This window comes from Xylocopa sonorina, unplaced genomic scaffold (genome assembly GCF_050948175.1).
Source record: "Xylocopa sonorina isolate GNS202 unplaced genomic scaffold, iyXylSono1_principal scaffold0014, whole genome shotgun sequence".
NCBI classification, from domain to species: domain Eukaryota; kingdom Metazoa; phylum Arthropoda; class Insecta; order Hymenoptera; family Apidae; genus Xylocopa; species Xylocopa sonorina.
The window spans coordinates 1,208,913-1,228,469 of record NW_027490090.1 but is presented as its reverse complement, the minus strand read 5'-3'; the positions used below and the strand labels follow the sequence as shown (position 1 = coordinate 1,228,469).

The following is a 19,557-nucleotide window of genomic DNA, read 5'->3' as shown; positions in this document are numbered from 1 at the left end:
AGATTGCCAGCCGTGTTAATTATTTAATGAATACTGAGACGTTCGAGCGAGGCAAAGGTCTTGGACGGATGTCAATCTTAGATGTAGGACCAGAACAAATTTTTCAGATTGATTGGTACATGTCAGAGATATTTTTTGAAGGACCTCTCTGTTGTCAATTAAATTAATGAAGAATTTAAAGTGGAAGAGGAGTGCACAGTTTTGAGTCAACAATTTTTGTTTGGTCAGATTGAGTGATTAAATTAATAAATGTTCGATGTGAGTAAATAAATAAATATTCCTGTAAATAAATAAATAAATTATTACGTTACTGATTGACTGTGAAAGAACTCTAATCCTTCATATTTGTTATTGTTATTTTTTTTTTCTTATTACAAGGCAAAATAAAAAAGAACGAATGGACTTGGTAGATTAATTAGTTGAATTAATAAAGGTTTAATATAAAAGAAAAAAATCGTCATATCATAACAACTGAGGCAACTGAAAGAATTCTCTAATTTTTCACATTAAAATACTGATCGCTGCAATACAACCTTTGGATTGTAAGGATTAAGAAAAAGGTTGTATTTCAGTGGTTAATATTTAAATGTAAAGCTTGCAATTTTTGTCAAAGCTTAAGTTTACATTTTGCAATTTTTTTCAAAGCTTAAGCTTCAATCTTGGAAATCTTATTAAAGTTTAAGCTTATACTTTGCAATTCCCTTCAAAGCAAGCTTTAACTTTGAAATTCTCTTCTTCAAAGCTTAAACCTTGTAATTTTTTCTTCTTTAAAGCTTAAACCTTGCAATTCTCTCTTCTTTAAAGCTTAAATCATGCAATTTCTTTCAAAGCTCAAGCTTACATTTTGCAATTCTCTTCAGAGCAAGAACTGGAAGGTTTAAAACTTTAAAGAATAGAATTGCAAGGCCAGAGCTTTCTTTGAAGGAAATTGGAAGATTTAGACTTTGAAGAAGAGAATTGCAAGATTTAAGTTTAAGCTTTACAAAGAATTGCAAGATTTAATGCTAGCTCTGCGAAGAATTGCAAGGTTCAAGCTTTGAAAAGGAGAATTCAAAGGGTTTAGCCTTCTTTGAAAAGAATTGGAAGAAGAAGAGATGCTTTCAAGAAGAGAATTGCAAGATTTAATGCTTGTTCTGCGAAAAATTGCAAGGTTCAAGCTTTGAAAAAGGGAATTGCAAGGCTTGAGCCTCCTTTGAAAAGAACTGGAAGAAGAACAGATGCTTTCAAGAAGAGGATCACAAGATTCAGACTTAAGTTTTGCAAAGAATCGCAAGAAATTAATCTTTGACTTAATGTTTCCAAAGAATCGCAAGAATTTAAGCTGTGCTAACTGTTTCAACCAATTTTTCAAACAATTGCAATTAAATAATTAAATGTCTCAACCAATTAAATAATAGCAAGAACTTAAGCTTTGCTAACTGCTGCAACCAATAATAATCCAACCAAACGCGTTACCAATAACACACAAAAAATAAATATATATATATGCAAGATTTAAGTTTATGCGTTGCTGAGAATTGCAAGATTTAATGCTTGCTCTGCGAAGAATTGCAAGGTTCAAGCTGTGAAATAGGGAATTGCAAGGCTTGAGCCTCCTTCGAAAAGAACTGGAAGAAGAACAGATGCTTTCAAGAAGAGGATCACAAGATTTAGACTTAAGATTTGCAGAGAATCGCAAGAACTTAAGCTTTGCTAACTGCTGCAACCAATAATAATTCAACCAAACTCATCACCAATAAAAAAAAAATAAATGTTTCTCTGTCACAGATCGTGTGAAAGTCCTCGAAAGTTCGTTGTTACGAGCTAAACGGACACATCCGGTGGCAATCGTTAGCGTATGATCTATATTGGCCGCGTTGCGAACGAAAAGCGACACGATACGCGGTAATCTCCCGTTTTATGGAGCAAGACAGGGACGGTTGTGTGTCGTGGACGTTGCCAAAGCTATTTCCAGGTGTACGACTTGGAGTTCGCCGTGGTCGCGCTCTCAGGTTTCCTCTCAGCTGTTCCACGGCTGTCCACGCGAGCAGACATGCGTCAGTTCTCCTTCGTTCTGTCCTTCAAAGCTTAAACGTCGCGATTTTCTCTTCTTCGAGGTTTAAACCTTGCAATGCTTCTTCAGAGGAAGCTTTTCAACCTTGCAATTTGCTTCTGGGAAAGGTTGAACCTCGCAATTTTATTCAGAGAAAGCTTGTAACTTGCAATTTTCTGCTTTTTAAAGTTTAAACCTTGATATTGTCTTCTTCGATGCTTAACTTCAATGCTTAAGCCTTGAAATTCTCTGCAATGTAAGTTCAAGCTTTGCAATTCCCTTCAAAGCAAGCTTAAACCTTATAATTTCGTCCAGAACAAGTTTAAGCCCTGCAATTCCCTTCTTGAAAGCTCAAACCTTGCAACTGTATTCTTTAAAGCTTAAATCTTGCAATTCTCATCTTCAAAGCTTAACTTCCAAGCTTAAACCTTGCAATTTCATCCAGAACAAGCGCGAACCTTGCAATTCTTCCCAGAGTAAGCTTAAAAATCTTAAGTTTCCTCTCAGCTGTTCCACGGCTGTCCACGCGAGCAGACGTGCGTCAGTTCTCCTTCGTTCTGTCCTCAAAGCTTAAACGTCGCGATTTTCTCTTCTTCGAGGTTTAAACCTTGCAATGCTTCTTCCGAGGAAGCTTTTCAACCTTGCAATTTGCTTCTGGGAAAGGTTGAACCTTGCAATTCTCTTCAAAGAAAGCTCGAACCTCGCAATTTTATTCAGAGAAAGCTTGTAACTTGCAATTTTCTGCCTTTTAAAGTTTAAACCTTGATATTGTCTTCTTCGATGCTTAACTTCAATGCTTAAGCCTTGAAATTTTCTGCAATGTAAGTTCAAGCTTTGCAATTCCCTTCAAAGCAAGCTTAAACCTTATAATTTCGTCCAGAACAAGTTTAAGCCCTGCAATTCCCTTCTTGAAAGCTCAAACCTTGCAACTGTCTTCTTTAAAGCTTAAATCTTGCAATTCTCATCTTCAAAGCTTAACTTCCAAGCTTAAACCTTGCAATTTCATCCAGAACAAGCGCGAACCTTGCAATTCTTTCCAGAGTAAGCTTAAAAATCTTAGGTTTCCTCTCAGCTGTTCCACGGCTGTCCACGCGAGCAGACGTGCGTCAGTTCTCTTTCGTTCTGTCCTTCAAAGCTTAAACGTCGCGATTTTCTCTTCTTCGAGGTTTAAACCTTGCAATGCTTCTTCAGAGGAAGCTTTTCAACCTTGCAATTTTCTGCTTTTTAAAGTTTAAACCTTGATATTGCCTTCTTCGATGCTTAACTTCAATGCTTAAGCCTTGAAATTCTCTGCAATGTAAGTTCAAGCTTTGCAATTCCCTTCAAAGCAAGCTTAAACCTTATAATTTCGACCAGAACAAGTTTATGCCTTGCAATTCTCTTCTTCATCGCTTGAGCCTTGCAAGTTTCTATTCTTCGGAGCTTAAACCTTGCAATTCTCTTTTCCAAAGCTTAAACTTTGCAATTTCCTCTTCTTCAAGGCTTAAACCTTACAATTTCCATTTTCCAAAGCTTAACTTCATTGCTTAAACTTTGCGATTCCCTGCAATGCAAGCATAAGCCCTGCAATTCCCTTCTTGAAAGCTCAAACCTTGCAACTGTCTTCTTTAAAGCTTAAATCTTGCAATTCTCATCTTCAAAGCTTAACTTCCAAGCTTAAACCTTGCAATTTCATCCAGAACAAGCGCGAACGTTGCAATTCTTCCCAGAGTAAGCTTAAAAATCTTAGGTTTCCTCTCAGCTGTTCCACGGCTGTCCACGCGAGCAGACGTGCGTCAGTTCTTCTTCTTGCACTCTGTCTGTCCTTCAAAGGTTAAACTTCGCGATTTTCTCCTCAGAGCAAGCGTGAATCTTGCAATTTTCTTCAGAGAAAGTTTAAATTTCGCAATTCTCTTCAGAGAAAGATGAAAACTTGCTATTCTCACCTCTTCAAAGCTCAAAGCTTGCAATTCTCTTCAGAGAAGGCATCAACCTTGCAAATTATATTCAAAGGAAGCTTAAACTTTGCAATTCTCCTCGAAGGAAGCTTAAAGTTTGCTCTATTCTCTCCTCTTCAAAGCTCAAAGCTTGCAATTCTCTTCAGAGAAGGCTTCAACCTTGCAAATTCTGTTCAGAGGAAGCTTAAATTTCGTAATTCTCCTCAAAGGAAGCTTAAAGTTTGCTCTATTCTCTCCTCTTCAAAGCTCAAAGCTTGCAATTCTCTTCAGAGAAGGCATCAACCTTGCAAATTATATTCAAAGGAAGCTTAAACTTTGCAATTCTCCTCGAAGGAAGCTTAAAGTTTGCTCTATTCTCTCTTCTTCAAAGCTGAAACCTTGCAATTCCCCTCAAAGCTTAAACTTAAATCTTGTAAATCTGATAAAAAATGAAACTTAAGCAAAGCAAGCTTTAACCTTGCGATTCTCTTCTTGCAATCTCAAATTTTCTGCAAGACGACACATCGCGTCTCATAAGAATCCTCTCTGAAGATTAAAATTCCGTTAAATACTTTCCTCGAGGCTCTGTGGAAGCCAAACTGGAAGCTGGCATCGCCAGGGTTCACCGTGAACCGCGATAATCTCGGATCAGAGGGTAATCGAGGACACGTAAGCGGCTGGGACAATTAGCATTCACGCGTTTCAACGTTTAACCTTTTCTCGAAGAGAACTGCGTGGCCATCGTCAGCAGACGTTGCTTAAACCGCCGTTTCGCGGACTTCCACGCTATCAGAGTAATCGCGTGACATAGTTCGAAGCTAATTCGACAGTGTCGTAAAAGAACTGACGCAAGTCCGCTCGCTTGGACAGCTGTGGAACAGCTGAGATGATGCTTGAGAGTTTCCAGCTTGCTTTGAAGAAAGAATTGCAAGGTTTCAGCTTTGAAGAAGAGAGAATTCCAGGGTTTGAGCTTGCTCTGGAAAGAATTGCTAGGTTTTAGTTCTCAAGAAGAAAATTTGCAAGGTTCAAGCTTGTTCTCGAAGGCAGTTGCAAGGTTTAAACTTGAAAGAAAGGAAAATTGCAAGGTTTATGCTTGTTCTAGATGAAATTTCAAAGTTGAAGCTTCGAAGAAGAAAAAATTGCAAGGTTTAAGCTTCGAAGGAGAGAAAATTAGAACTCAGAGAACAGAATTTAAGGGTTTACCCTTGCTTTGAAGGGAATTTCTAAGGTTAAGCTTGCATTGCAGAGGAAATTGCAAGGGTTAAGCTTTGAAGTTGAACTCTGAAGATGAGAATTGCAAGATCTAAGCTTCAAAGAAGAGAAAATTGCAAGATTTAAGCTTCAAAGAAGAGAATTCCAAGGTTTAAGCTTTAGAAGAAGAGAGGATTGCAAGGCTAATGCTCTGAAAGAATTACAAGATTTAAGCTTCGAAATAGAGAATTGCAAGGTTTAAGCTTTGAATTTAAGTTCTGATGATAAGAATATGAGAACTGCAAAGTTTAAGCTTTGAAGGACAGAATTCCAAGGATTAAGCTTTCTTTGGAGGAAACTGCAAACTTATATTTCAGGGAATTACAAGGTTTAAGAAATCTATAAAAGGAATTGCAAGGTTTAAACATCCTCTGACGAAAAATGCAAGGTTAAACCTTTCTCTGAGGAGTATTGCAAGGTTTCAGCTCTGAAAAAGAGAATTGCAAGGATTAAGCTTTGAAGTTGAGCTTTGAAGAAGAGAATTACGAGGTTTAAGCTTTGAAGTTGAGCTTTGAAGAAAAGAATTTAAAGGTTTAAGCTTTGAAGTTGTGCTCTGAAGACGAGAATTGCAAGGTTTAAGCTTGTTTTGGAAAGCAATTGCAAGGTTTAAACTTTGAAGAAAGGAAAATTGCAAGGTTTTTAAACTTGTTCTAGAAGAAATTTCAAGGTTGAAGCTTTGAAGTTAAGCTCTGAAGATGAGAATTGCAAGGTTTAAGCTTCGAAGAAGAGAAAATGGCAAGATCGAAGCTTTGAAAAAGAGAATTGCAAGGATTAAGCTTTGAAGTTGAGCTTTGATGAAGAGAACTGCAAAGTTTAAGCTTTGAAGTTAAGCTCTGAAGATGAGAATTGCAAGGTTTAAGCTTCGAAGAAGAGAAAATGGCAAGATCGAAGCTTTGAAAAAGAGAATTGCAAGGATTAAGCTTTGAAGTTGAGCTTTGATGAAGAGAACTGCAAAGTTTAAGCTTTGAAGTTAAGCTCTGAAGATGAGAATTGCAAGGTTTAAGCTTCGAAGAAGAGAAAATTGCAAGATCGAAGCTTTGAAAAGGAGAATTGTAAGATTTAAGCTTTGAAGTTGAGCTTTGAAGAAGAGAACTGCAAAGTTTAAGCTTTGAAGAAAGAAGAGAGAACAGCAAGGTTTAAGCTTGCTTTGGGAAGAATTGCAAGGATTTAGTTTCTTCTCAAGCGAAATTAAACCACGCAATTCCTTCAAAAGGGATACTTAGACCTTGCAATAGCTTCGATGGCAAGCCTAAATGTTGCAATTCTCTTCTTCAAAGCTTAAACCTTGCAATTCTCTTCCAAGAAAGCACAAGCCTTGCAATTCTTTTCCAAGCATGAACTTAAATCTTCCAATCCCCTTCAAATCATAAATCTTGCAATCCTGATACAGAATTATGTATATGCTATAGCATTAATTTTAAAGTTGACATACAATGACACGAATGCTATAGCATTCAACTCTTAAATTGAATTATTGTTAAATTAAATTTTATATAATCTTAAGTTTTGTATTGTCATGGTTGCTATAGCACTTTACTTTGAAAGCACTTTATTCTAGTTTTTTAGCACATTATCTACTTTTTTATAGCACATTGTATATAACAATTAAAATATGATAAACTGACCAGCTTTATAAAATTTATTTAATCAAATTTCGGATATCATAACAAATTTAAGAACAAAATTGCTGCCAATTTTTGCTCCAATTTCAAAATAAAATTACTGCCAATTTTTGCACCAATATAAAAATTAAAAATAAAATTACTCTCAACTAATTACTCCAAATTAAAAACAAAACAACTATGAAGAATTTTACCAACTCACAAAAAAAACCTTTATTATCCACAATCTTATTAGCAGCCAAAGATCGGCAAAAAGTTCTTCGATTCCTCGAACAGACCCCGTCGCAATCTTTTCCGTGTTTCGTTTTTGAATTAGAACAAGGTCTTCGTCTGTGAGTCATTCTATTTCGACTCTGCGAGCGAAGAACCGCGTCTCCTCTGGACGTAATCCAATACACGTTGCGAGTGTTTAAAATTACAGCGTTGGGCTGCGTCAGCCTTGCGATCCGTCCCTTTCCCGCCCTTTTTTCCTCGCCATTTTCTGTTCGAATCGCGCGACACAGCGTATTAACGATTACCAGACACTCGACAGAGGCTGGTTCCGTTTCAAATTAATCCGCCACGCGACGTTTATTGATCGTAGATGTCGCGGTTAATGCGAATATAGCTCGAGAGAGAGAGAGAGAGAGAGAGAGAGAGGCACTGTCTCTCCTCGTCGCGTCTCATTTTATTCGCGATATTTAGAACGACTGGGTTGCGTAACGAATTACGAGAATGAGTCACAGGCGACATGCGAGACGTATTAATTGCCATTTCGTTAGACGAGTCCAGGTTTCACTGGTGGTTTTGCCAAAATAGTCGTGGAATTTAAATTGACAATTTTTGTCGCATGAAACTTATGATTTCGGTTAGACGAGTCGAGGTTTGACAGTAGATTTTGCCAAAATAGTCGTGGAATTTAAATTGACAATTTTTATTCTGGGTAATTTGTGATTTTTGCGATTTTTGTGGGTATAAATAGAGAATATATTTTTTATTAATTGCCATTTCGTTAGACGAGTCCAGGTTTCACTGGTGGTTTTGCCAAAATAGTCGTGGAATTTAAATTGACAATTTTTATTCTGGGTAATTTGTGATTTTTGCGATTTTTGTGGGTATAAATAGAGAATATATTTTTTATTAATTGCCATTTCGTTAGACGAGTCCAGGTTTCACTGGTGGTTTTGCCAAAATAGTCGTGGAATTTAAATTGACAATTTTTATTCTGGGTAATTTGTGATTTTTGTGATTTTTGTGGGTATAAGTAGAGAATATATTTTTTATTAATTGCCATTTCGTTGGACGAGTCCAGGTTTCACTGGTGGTTTCCCAAAATAGTCGTGGAATTTAAATCGAGAATTTTTGTCGCATGAAACTTATGATTTCAGTTAGACGAGTCAAGGTTTAACAGTAGATTTTGCATTTTGACTTTGTGGAATTTAAATTGAAAATTTTTATTGTGAGAGAGAATATATTTGTATATTTTTTATAAGTAGAGAATATATTTTGTATTAGTTGCTATTTGGTTAGACGAGTCAAGGTTTAACTGTAGGTTTTGCCAAAATAGTCGTGGAATTTTAATTAAATATTTTTGTTGTGGGTAATTTGTGAGTTTTCGAGGTATAAGTAGAGAATATATTTTTTATTAATTGTTAGTCGAGGTTTAACAGTAGATTTTGCCAAAATAGTCGTGGCATTTAAATTGAAAATTTTTATTGCATGGATCTTGTGACTTTTGCGAGTAAAAGTAGAGAATATACTTTTTATTAATTGCCATTTCGTTAGACGAGTCCAGGTTTCACTGGTGGTTTTGCCAAAATAGTCGTGGAATTTTAATTAAATATTTTTGTTGTGGGTAATTTGTGAGTTTTCGAGGTATAAGTAGAGAATATATTTTTTATTAATTGTTAGTCGAGGTTTAACAGTAGATTTTGCCAAAATAGTCGTGGCATTTAAATTGAAAATTTTTATTGCATGGATCTTGTGACTTTTGCGAGTAAAAGTAGAGAATATATTTTTTATTAATTGCCATTTCGTTAGACGAGTCCAGGTTTTGCTGGTGGTTTTGCCAAAATAGTCGTGGAATTTAAATTGACAATTTTTGTCGCATGAAACTTATGATTTCGGTTAGACGAGTCGAGGTTTGACAGTAGATTTTGCCAAAATAGTCGTGGAATTTAAATTGAAAATTTTTATTGTGGGTAACTTGTGATTTTTGTGGGTATAAGCAGAGAATATATTTTGTGACCTTAATGGTACTTTATATTTATAAATAAAGTAACAAATATATTTTTTTAATTGAAACTTGTAGCTTTAAGCCTTGTAATTCTTTCTACAGCAAGCTCAGACTTTGCTTTAAGGCTTGATAAATCCTCCTAAAGCAAGCTCAGACTTTGTAATTTTCTTCAAAGCAAGCTTTAGATCATGCAAATCCTTCTAAAGCAAGCTCAGAGTTTGCAATTCCTTCTAAAGCAAGCTCTGAGCCTTGAAATTCCTTCTGAAGCAAGTTCAAACTTTGCAATTCACTTCACAGCAAGCTAAAGCCTTGCAAATCCTTCTGAAGCAAGTTCAGACTTTGCAATCCTCTTCAAAGCAAGCTTTAAGCCTTGCAACTTCTTCTAAAACCAGCTTTTAGTCTTGCAAATCGTTCTAAAGCAAGCTCAGACTTTGCAATTTTTTTCAAAGCAAGGTTTAAGCCTTGCAAATCTTTCTAAAGCAAGCTAAAGACTTGCAATTCTCTTTAAAGCAAGATCTAAGCCTTGCAATTCCTTCTAGAGCAAGCTCTAAGCCTTGCAATTCACTTCAAAGCAAGCTAAAGCCTTGCAAATCCTTCTGAAGCAAGTTCAGACTTTGCAATCCTCTTCAAAGCAAGCTTTAAGCCTTGCAACTTCTTCTAAAACCAGCTTTTAGTCTTGCAAATCGTTCTAAAGCAAGCTCAGACTTTGCAATTTTTTTCAAAGCAAGGTTTAAGCCTTGCAAATCCTTCAGAAGCAAACTCAGACTTTGTACTTTCCTTCAAAGCAAGGTTTAAGCCTTGCAATTCCTTCTAAAGCAAGCGAATGCAATGCTGTTCCCTTCAAAACAAACTCCAAGCATAGCAATTCCTTTTAAAGGAAGCTGAATTTTTGAAACTCTCTTTAAAGTAAAATTCAAGCTTTGCAACTTCTTCCAGGGGAAACTGAAGCCTTGCCATTGCTTTCAAAGCAAGTTGAAGCTTGGAAATTCTCTTCAAAGTGAGCTGAAGCTTTACAATTGCTTTCAGAGCAAACTGAGACCTTGCAATTACTATCAGAGAGAGCTGAGACCTTGCAATTCCTTTCAGAGCAAGCTGAGGCCTTGCCATTGCTTTCAAAACAAGTTGAAGCTTCGAAATTCTCTTTAAAGTGAGCTGAAGCTTTGCAATTGCTTTCAGAGCAAACTGAGACCTTGCAATTACTATCAGAGAGAGCTGAGACCTTGCAATTCCTTTCAGAGCAAGCTGAGGCCTTGCCATTGCTTTCAAAACAAGTTGAAGCTTCGAAATTGTCTTCAAAGTGAGTTGAAGCTTTGAAATTTCTTTCAGTGCAAGCTTAGACCTTGCAATTCTCTTCAAAGTGAATTGACGCTTTGCCACTCCTTTCAATGCCAACTTAAAAGCAATCTGAAGCCTTGCAATTTCTTCTGGATCCCATATTTTCTTTCAGAGAAACCTTAAACCCTCGAATCGTCTTCTGAAGAAGCTTAAATCTTGCAATTCTCTTCAAAGCTTAAGCTTGAAGCTTGCAATTCTTTCTAGAGAAAGCTTAGACCTTCGAATTGTCTTCTGAAGAAGCTTAAATCTTGCAATTCTTTGCAAAACTTAAGAGTAAAAGTTTTTCAAATCTAGCTCATTCTTCCTTTTTTTTGCAATTATATCGAAAATTGAACGTCTCAAACGTCTACAATCGTTTCAATGCTCGATCAAGAAGCCTACGAGCTTCTCCTTCGTCCACAACCCTTCAACTTCGTTAAATCGTCAAGTCTTGCAATTCTTTCCAAAGCTTAAGCTTAAACTGCACAATTCTTTTCACAGCTCAAGCTTAAATCTTGCAATTCTTTACGAGGCCAGCTCAAGCCTCAAAATTGCTTTCAAAATACGCTATAAAATCTTGCAATTCCTTTCGAAGCAATCTCAAGTCTTGCAATGATCAACACTTAAAAGTGAAGATTCTTCAAATCTAGCCAATTCTTCCATCATATATTTTCACAATTATATCAAAAATTGCACGTCTGAAACCTGTCCAACAATTCCAATGCTCGATCAAGAAGCCTACGAGCTTCTCCTTCGTCCTCAACCCTTCAACTTCGTTAAATCGTCAAGTCTTGCAATTCTTTCCAAAGCTTAAGCTTAAACTGCACAATTCTTTTCACAGCTCAAGCTTAAATCTTGCAATTCTTCACGAGGCCAGCTCAAGCCTCAAAATTGCTTTCAAAATACGCTATAAAATCTTGCAATTCCTTTCGAAGCAATCTCAAGGCTTGCAATGATCAAAACTTAAAAGTAAAGATTCTTCAAATCTAGCCAAGTCTTCCATCATACATTTTCACAATTATATCAAAAATTGCACGTCTGAAACCTGTCCGACAATTCCAATGCTCGATCAAGAAGCCTACGAGCTTCTCCTTCGTCCTCAACCCTTCAACTTCGTTAAATCGTCAAGTCTTGCAATTCTTTTCAAAGCTTAAGCTTAAACTGCACAATTCTTTTCACAGCTCAAGCTTAAATCTTGCAATTCTTTACGAGTCCAGCTCAAGCCTTAAAATTGCTTTCAAAATACGCTATAAAATCTTGCAATTCCTTCAGAAGCAATCTCAAGCCTTGCAATAATCAAAACTTAAAAGTGAAGATTCTTCAAATCTAGCCAATTCTTCCATCATACATTTTCACAATTATATCAAAAATTGCACGTCTGAAACCTGTCCGACAATTCCAATGCTCGATCAAGAAGCCTACGAGCTTCTCCTTCGTCCTCAACCCTTCAACTTCGTTAAATCGTCAAGTCTTGCAATTCTTTTCAAAGCTTAAGCTTAAACTGCACAATTCTTTTCACAGCTCAAGCTTAAATCTTGCAATTCTTTACGAGTCCAGCTCAAGCCTTAAAATTGCTTTCAAAATACGCTATAAAATCTTGCAATTCCTTCAGAAGCAATCTCAAGCCTTGCAATAATCAAAACTTAAAAGTGAAGATTCTTCAAATCTAGCCAATTCTTCCATCATACATTTTCACAATTATATCAAAAATTGCACGTCTGAAACCTGTCCAATAATTCCAATGCTCGATCGAGAAGCCTATAAGCTTCTCCTTCGTCCCAAACCCTACAATTTCGTTTCATTATGCGAAACGCGGTGGCCCAAGCACGACTGATACGCTTTATCACTGAAAAGCGTGCCGTTTAAACGGTGCTCTTTCATTCTCAGCACGTCTGCGACGCAAGAACAGCTGAATTTCGTTAACCGTCGCGATTTCGAGGCTGCACAGCCGACGGAGGGTTCAGCACAATGGCTGGCGCCGTGGATTTCCGTTCTCCCCACGCGGAACTGCCTACTTCCGCGATCTTCCATTTTTTTTTTTTTTTTTTCTCTCCTTTTCTCATCCCCCACTCCTCGAAACTCTGTGTTTTCCACGGTAGTAATTAACTCGAAAGCGCTAACACCGTGGAACACGGTGAGCGTAACGACGCTGCTTCTTTCGTTTCTCTTCTTTTATTTTTTTTTTGCTTGCTCTCTTCTTCTCGTTCCTCGTTTTTTACCTAGCGCGACTGCTCTTTGTGAGCTCGCCACGGACGCGCGTAAAAATTCCTGGTCTCCTCTCTGCCGGCGCTGGCCATGCTTTTAATACCGCCGTGCATTAATTGAATGGTTTATTTAGCGAGCAGAGGGCCAGAGTCGATGCTCAGGCCTCGATTGAGAGGGAATCATCGAGGCTTTAATCCTTGATTAGCTGAGGAGGTTCAAATTGTTATTAGTGGGACGTGGAGAAGGGAATTTTGAGAAACATCAAGGTTGGTTTTGGGTTTTTCGGGTGAATTGGGCTAAATTGAGGGTGGTTTTGAGTAATTGATTGCTTTGGTTTGGGTGGAGAGATTTTCTTGGAAGGTTTAAGCTTGCTTTGTAAGCAATTGCGAGGGTTGAGGATGGATTGAGGTGAAGAGGGGATTTGCATTGTTGTATTGAAAGGAATTGCAAGACGTAAACTTGGTCTACAAAGAATTGAAAGACTAAGCTTGATTTGGGGAGAATTTCAAGGCCTAAGCTTTAGTTTAGAAAGGATTGCAAGACTTAAGCTTAGTCTAGAAAGATTTACAAGATGTAAGATTGGACCAGGAAGAATTGCAAGATTCTAAGCTTGCTCTGAAAAAAATTGCATGACCTAATCTTGATCTGAAAAGAATCGCAAGATCTAAACTTGCAATGAAAAAAAGTTGTAGAACCCCAAGCTTGCTCTGAAAAGAATTGCAGGACATAAACTAGCTTTCTTAAGAATTGCAAGACCATAAACTTGCTCTGAAGGGAATTCCAAGAAACTGAGCTTGTTCTGAAAAAAATTGCAAGATCCAAACTTACAATGAAAAAAATTTTGGAGATCTAAGCTTGCTCTGGAAAGAATCGCAAGAACTAAACTTGCAATAAAAAAAAAGTTGTAAAACCCCTAGCTTGCTCTGAATAGAACTGTAAAATCTTAAGCTTGCTCTGAAAAGAATTGTAAGATCCTAAGCTTGCTCTGAAAAGATTTGCAAGACCTAAGCTTTATCTGAAAAAAATTGCAAGACTTAAGCTAGCTTTCTTAAGAATTGCAAGACCATAAACTTGCTCTGAAGGGAATTGCAAGAAACCAAGCTCGCACTGAAAAAAATTGCAAGACCCAAGCTTGCTTTGACAACAATTCTAGGACTTAAGTTCGCCTTGGTAAGAATTGTAAGATCCTAAACTTGCTCTGAAGAGAATTCCAAGAAACTGAGCTTGCTCTGAAGAGAATTGCAAAATCTAAACTTACAATGAACAAAATTTTAAACACCTAAGCTTGCTCTGGAAAAAATTGCAAGATCTAAACATACAATAAAAAAAAAGTTGTAAAACCCTAAGCTTGCTCTGAAAAGAATTGCAAGACTTAAGCTTGCTCTGGAAAAAGTTGCAAGATCTAAATTTGCAATAAAAAAAAGGTTGTAAAACCCTAAGCTTGCTCTGAAAAGGATTATAAGGCCTAAGCTTAGTCTGAAAAGAACTGCAAAATCTTAAGCTTGCCCTGAAAAGAATTGTAAGATCCTAAGCTTGCACTGAAAAAAACTGCAAGACCCTAAGCTTGCTCTCACAAACATTGCAAGACCTAAGTTTGTTCTGCTAAAAATTGCAAGACTCTAAGCTTGCTCTGACAAAAATTGCAAGACTCTAAGCTTGCTCTCAACAACTCCCAAAATTCCTCCAATTCAATCCCAATTTAACTCACCCCAGACATTAACCACAACTATTACATTCATCTACGTATTTCCTTTCTTCACCAGAACCCAACTCGTCTCCCAGTTCCAGGAATTACTCGATGTGTACGAAGTAGACGCGAAATTCGTGGGACTGTGACACGTGGTCCCATTATCCCGTAGCCTGTCAACATGAAATTATAAACAGAAGCTCTCGCTCGCGGGGCAAAAGGAGAAAAATCCACATCCCCCAACCCCAGAAAGGGGGTTGAGGGTGCGAGTTGTTGGCTCGAGGCGCTCGCGAGGATTCAGGTTACGCAAGCCTAGGCCTCCGTCTTTTATTCGTTCCCTGGCTGGGGCGATTCGTTAACCTTGGCAGGCAACAGGCGGTTCTCTGGTTCGCTGGAAAGAGTCACGGTTGAACGAGGGGAATAATTGAAAGCGTCGCGAGGGTTTAACGCGAGAAGTTAATTACGGTTCCTGCGGTTCTTTTCTAAGCTTCGAGCTTGCGATTCTTCTTCGAAGCTTAAATTTGGCGATTCTTGTCAAAGATCTTAGGTTTAGCAAGTGTTCTCGAAGTTTTCAAGATTCTTCTGCGAAGCTGAAATTTGGTGATTCTTGTCAAAGATCTTAGGTTTAGCAAGTGTTCTCGAAGTTCTTAAGATTCTTCTGCGAAGCTGAAATTTGGTGATTCTTGTCAAAGATCTTAGGTTCAGCAAGTGTTCTCGAAGTTCTTAAGATTCTTCTGCGAAGCTGAAATTTGGTGATTCTTGTCAAAGATCTTAGGTTCAGCAAGTGTTCTCGAAGTTCTTAAGATTCTTCTTCGAAGCTGAAATTTGGTGATTCTTGTCAGAGCTCTTGGGTTTAGTAATTGTGATGAAAGCTTAAGAGCTTTGGTGTTCGATTCGTTTAGAAGATTGGTGATTAAGGCTCTATTCGATTCTTGAATTTGGTACTTTGTTCTGAAGTCTGAATTTTGTAGTTCTTAGTAATGGTTAAGATTTGTGGAGTTATTTTAGAGCGTTAATTTTGGAATTTGGACAGAAGATTGAATCGTGCTATTTTGCTTAATGCTTTGGTCTTGCAATTTTCTTCCAAGCTTTGGAAACTGCTATTCTCTTCAAAGCTTTGATTTTTCAATTCCTTTCAGAGCAAGTTTTAAGTCTTGCAATTTTTTCCAGAGCAAGCTTAGGTCTTTAAAATTTTTATCATTGTAAGTTTAGATTTTGCAATTCTCTTCAGAGCAAGCTTAGTTTCTTGGAATTCTCTTCAGAGCAAGTTTAGGATCTTACAATTCCTACCAAGGCGAACTTAAGTCCTAGAATTGTTGTCAAAGCAAGCTTTGGTCTTGCAATTTTTTTCAGTGCAAGCTTGGTTTCTTGGAATTCCCTTCAGAGCAAGTTTATGGTCTTGCAATTCTTAAGAAAGCTAGCTTAAGTCTTGCAATTCTTTTCAGAGCAAGCTTAGAGTCTTGCAATTCTTTTCGGGGGAAAACTTAGAGTCTTGCAATTCTTTCTACACCAACCTTAGGTTTTGCAATTCTTTTCAGAGCAAGCTTAGGTCTTTAAAATTTTGTTCATTGTAAGTATAGATTTTGCAATTCTCTTCAGAGCAAGCTCAGTTTCTTGGAATTCCCTTCAGAGCAAGTTTATGGTCTTGCAATTCTTAAGAAAGCTAGTTTAAGTCCTGTAATTCTTTTCAGAGTAAGCTTAGGGTTTTACTATTTTTTTTATTGCAAGTTTTGGGGTTTTACAAATTTTTTTACTGCAAGTTTAGATCTTGCAATTCTTTTCAGAGCAAGCTTAAGGTTTTGCAATTCTTTCTAGAGCAAGCTTAGGTCTTGCAATTATTTCCAGAATAAGCTTAGGGCCTTGCAATTCCTTCCAGATGAAGCTTCAACCTTGCAATTCCCTTCAAATCAAGTTTTTAGCCTTGCAATTCCCTTTAAAGCAAACTTAAAGCTTCCAATTCCCCACAGAGCAAGCTTAAATCTACCAGTTTTCCCAATTCTTATATTCTACAATTATTCTTAAATCTTAAATTTGCTATTTTATCAATTCTCAAACTATATTTACACCAGCAACACTGTAACTAAAAACAGAAAAAACAACTATATTATATATAAAAATTATTTAATACTTAATTAAGCAACTGTGCCTCAAATGAATTATACAAAAATTATTTCAGACTTAATTATGCTACTCTGCTTCAAATGAATTATACAAGAATTAGTTAAGACTTAAAATGAATTATATAAAAATTATTTAAGACTTAATTACTCTGCTTCAAATTTTATTAATAAATACAATTGATTATACAAAAATTATTTAAGACTTAAAATGAATGATATAAAAATTATTTAAGACTTAAAATGAATGATATAAAAATTATTTAAGACTTAAAATGAATGATATAAAAATCATTTAAGACTTAATTACTCCACTCTGCTTCAAATGAATTATACAAAAATTATGTAAGACTCAATTACGCTACTCTGCCCCAAATAAATAATACAGAAGCTATTTAATAACAATTTTTTTTTTTTTTTATTTAAACTACTTACTCTATTACTATTCTTAACCACTTAAAACCACTTAATTACCCTTCTCTAAGCACACATATGCGTCTCTGTGTCTCTGTCTGCCCACATTCGTACGTACACAACGTGTAACACTGAAAGGAAGGCAAAATCACGCTATTCTGCTTCAAACAAATTATACAAAACCTATTTAATAACAATTTTTTTTTCATTTACACTACTTACTTACTCCATTACTATTCTTAACCACTTAAAACCACTAAAAGCTTAATTACACTCCTCTCCGTGCACATGTGCGTCTCAGTGGCCAAACAGAAGTGTAATTAAGCAGTTTTAAATGGTTAACAACAGTAATAAAGTAACTGCGTCCACGTAGACACACATTCGCACGTACACAACAATGTAACACTGACAAAAGGCGAACGAAAAGAGGGCAGAGCAGATCTCTCTCTCTCTCTCTCAGAGGCGCCTTCTTCGAAGGATGTTTGCGTAACCCAATTTCTCGAAACGCTCGCGATGGTAAATAGCAGCAGGGACTGTCCTTTTCGTCCGTTGCGAGCTCAGTCGGAAATATTTGCTCGCACGGACACGGCCAGACCCGCCTCGCCATTAACTGTCGCGAGAAGAACGAAAAAATTCAAGCATGACCACCGTCGCTACTATCTTCGTCATCTTCGTCGCCATTGCTAACCCTTTTTGCTGTTTCGCGTTGCAGAGAGGAGTGCGCGGTGCAGTGGGGAGTTTAAACTGCTGCACGGCTGCCCCTTCGACTGGGCTGGACTTCAGAGCTGGAGGATATACATGGTGAAAGTTCTGGTGAGTGATCTTTTTTCCTTTTTTTCTTTTCTTAGATTTGTAAGAATTCGATGATTGTACTTGTTTCTTGCCAAAGTTCTTAATATGTTGGCGATTGTAATTAATTTATTGGTATATTCTGGTGAGTGATCTTTTTTCCTTTTTTTCTTTTCTTAGATTTGTAAGAATTCAATGATTATACTTGTTTCTTGCCAAAGTTCTTAATATATTGATGATTGTAATTAATTTATTGGTATATTCTGGTGAGTGATCTTTTTTTTTCCTTTTTTTCTTTTCTTAGATTTGTAAGAATTCAATGATTGTATTTTATTCTTGTCATAAGTTCTTAATATGTTGGCGATTCTAATTAATTTATTGGTATATTCTGGTGAGTGATCTTCTTTTTTTTTTTTTTCTTAAATTGATAAGAATTAAGTGATTATATTTGTTTTTTGTCAAAATAAGTTCTTACTATTTTATTGTCAAAGTTCTTATTATATTATTTTTATATATTGTTTATATTTGTATTTGGTCAAAGTTTTGATAAGTGAACTTGCTTATGTATTTATTTATTTATTTTGTTAGATTATTAAGAATTGAATGATTATATTGGTTTTGATCAATGTTCTGGTGAACGATCTTTTTTTTTCTTATATTGTTAAGAATTAAATGATTATATTTGTTATTGGTCAAAGCTCTGGTGAACTTAAGTTTGTGGTGAAGTTCTGGTGATCTTTTTTTTCTTTCTTAGATTGATAAGAATTGAATGGTTATATTTGTTATTGGTCAAAGCTCTGGTGAACTTAAGTTGGTGGTGAAGGTCTGGTGATCTTTTTTTCTTATATTGTTAAGAATTAAATGATTATATTTCAAAGTTTAAACCTTGCAATTCTTTTCAAAACTTAAGTAAACTAAATCCTGCTAAGTGAACTAAATCAGAGAAAGCTTAAACCTTGCAATTATCCCACCCTCGAAGCTTAAATTTTGCAATTCTCTACAAAGAAATTTTGAACCTTGCAATTCTCTCATTTTCAAGCCTAAACCCTGCAATTCTCTTCAGAGGAAGCTTAAACCTTGCAATTTTATCTCCCTCGAAGCTTAAACTTTGCAGTTCTCTTCAGAGAAAGCTTGAACTTTGCAACTTTAAGCTTCTTCAAAGTTTAAACCTTGCAATTCTTTTCAAAACTTAAGTAAACTAAATCCTGCTAAGTAAACTAAATCAGAGAAAGCTTAAACCTTGTAATTATCTCACCCTCGAAGCTTAAGTTTTGCAATTCTCTACAAAGAAATTTTGAACCTTGCAATTCTCTCTTCTTCAAAGTTTAAACCTTGCAATTCTTTTTCAAAACTTAAGCTTAAACCTTGCAATACTAATGGAAACTGGAGCTTCAACTTTACAATTCTATTCAGAGAAAGCTTAAACCTTGCAATTATCTCTCCCTCGAAGCTTAAACCTTGCAATTCTCTTCAGAGAAATTTTGAACCCTGCAATTCTCGCTTTTTCAGTGCTTAAACCTTGCAATTATCCTTCCCTCCAAGCTAAAATTTGCAGTTCTCTTCAGAGAAAGTTTGAACCTTGCAATTCTCTCTTCTTCAAAGTTTAAACCTTGCAATTCTTTTCAAAACTTAAGCTTAAACCTTGCAATACTAATAAAAATTGGACCTTTAACTTTACAATTCTATTTAGAGAAAGCTTAAACCCTCCAATTATCTCTCCCTTGAAGCTTAAACTTTGCAATTCTCTTCAGAGAAAGTTTGAACCTTGCAATTCTCTTCAGTGAAAGCTTAAACCTTGCAATTATCCTTGCCTCGAAGATAAAATTTGAAGTTCTCTTTAGAGAAAGCTTGAACTGTGCAACTTTAAGCTTCTTCAAAGTTTAGATCCTGAAATTCTTTTTAAAACTTAAGCTTAAACCTTGCAATAGTAATCAAAACTGGAGCTTGAACTGTACAATTCTATTCAGACAAAGCTTAAACCTTGCAATTCTCTTC

The 19,557-nt window shown here is 36.3% G+C and overlaps 2 protein-coding genes across 2 annotated transcripts in view; both read left to right on the top strand.

The window, feature by feature from the left end:
• Positions 1-559: 559 nt before the first annotated feature.
• The window catches only part of LOC143431679 (protein masquerade-like), a 360,601-nt gene continuing 341,603 nt past the window's right edge, over positions 560-19,557 (top strand). Inside the window, exon 1 of the mRNA XM_076908603.1 lies at positions 560-563. The gene's annotated coding sequence lies outside the window, so the exon portion shown is untranslated. The remainder of the gene's footprint in view (positions 564-19,557) is intronic.
• LOC143431702 (uncharacterized) overlaps positions 17,500-19,557 on the top strand; it is a 245,147-nt gene continuing 243,089 nt past the window's right edge. The window contains exon 1 of the mRNA XM_076908641.1: positions 17,500-17,586. Within this exon, the coding sequence (XP_076764756.1) occupies positions 17,572-17,586 (15 nt within the window). The 5' untranslated portion in view covers positions 17,500-17,571. The remainder of the gene's footprint in view (positions 17,587-19,557) is intronic.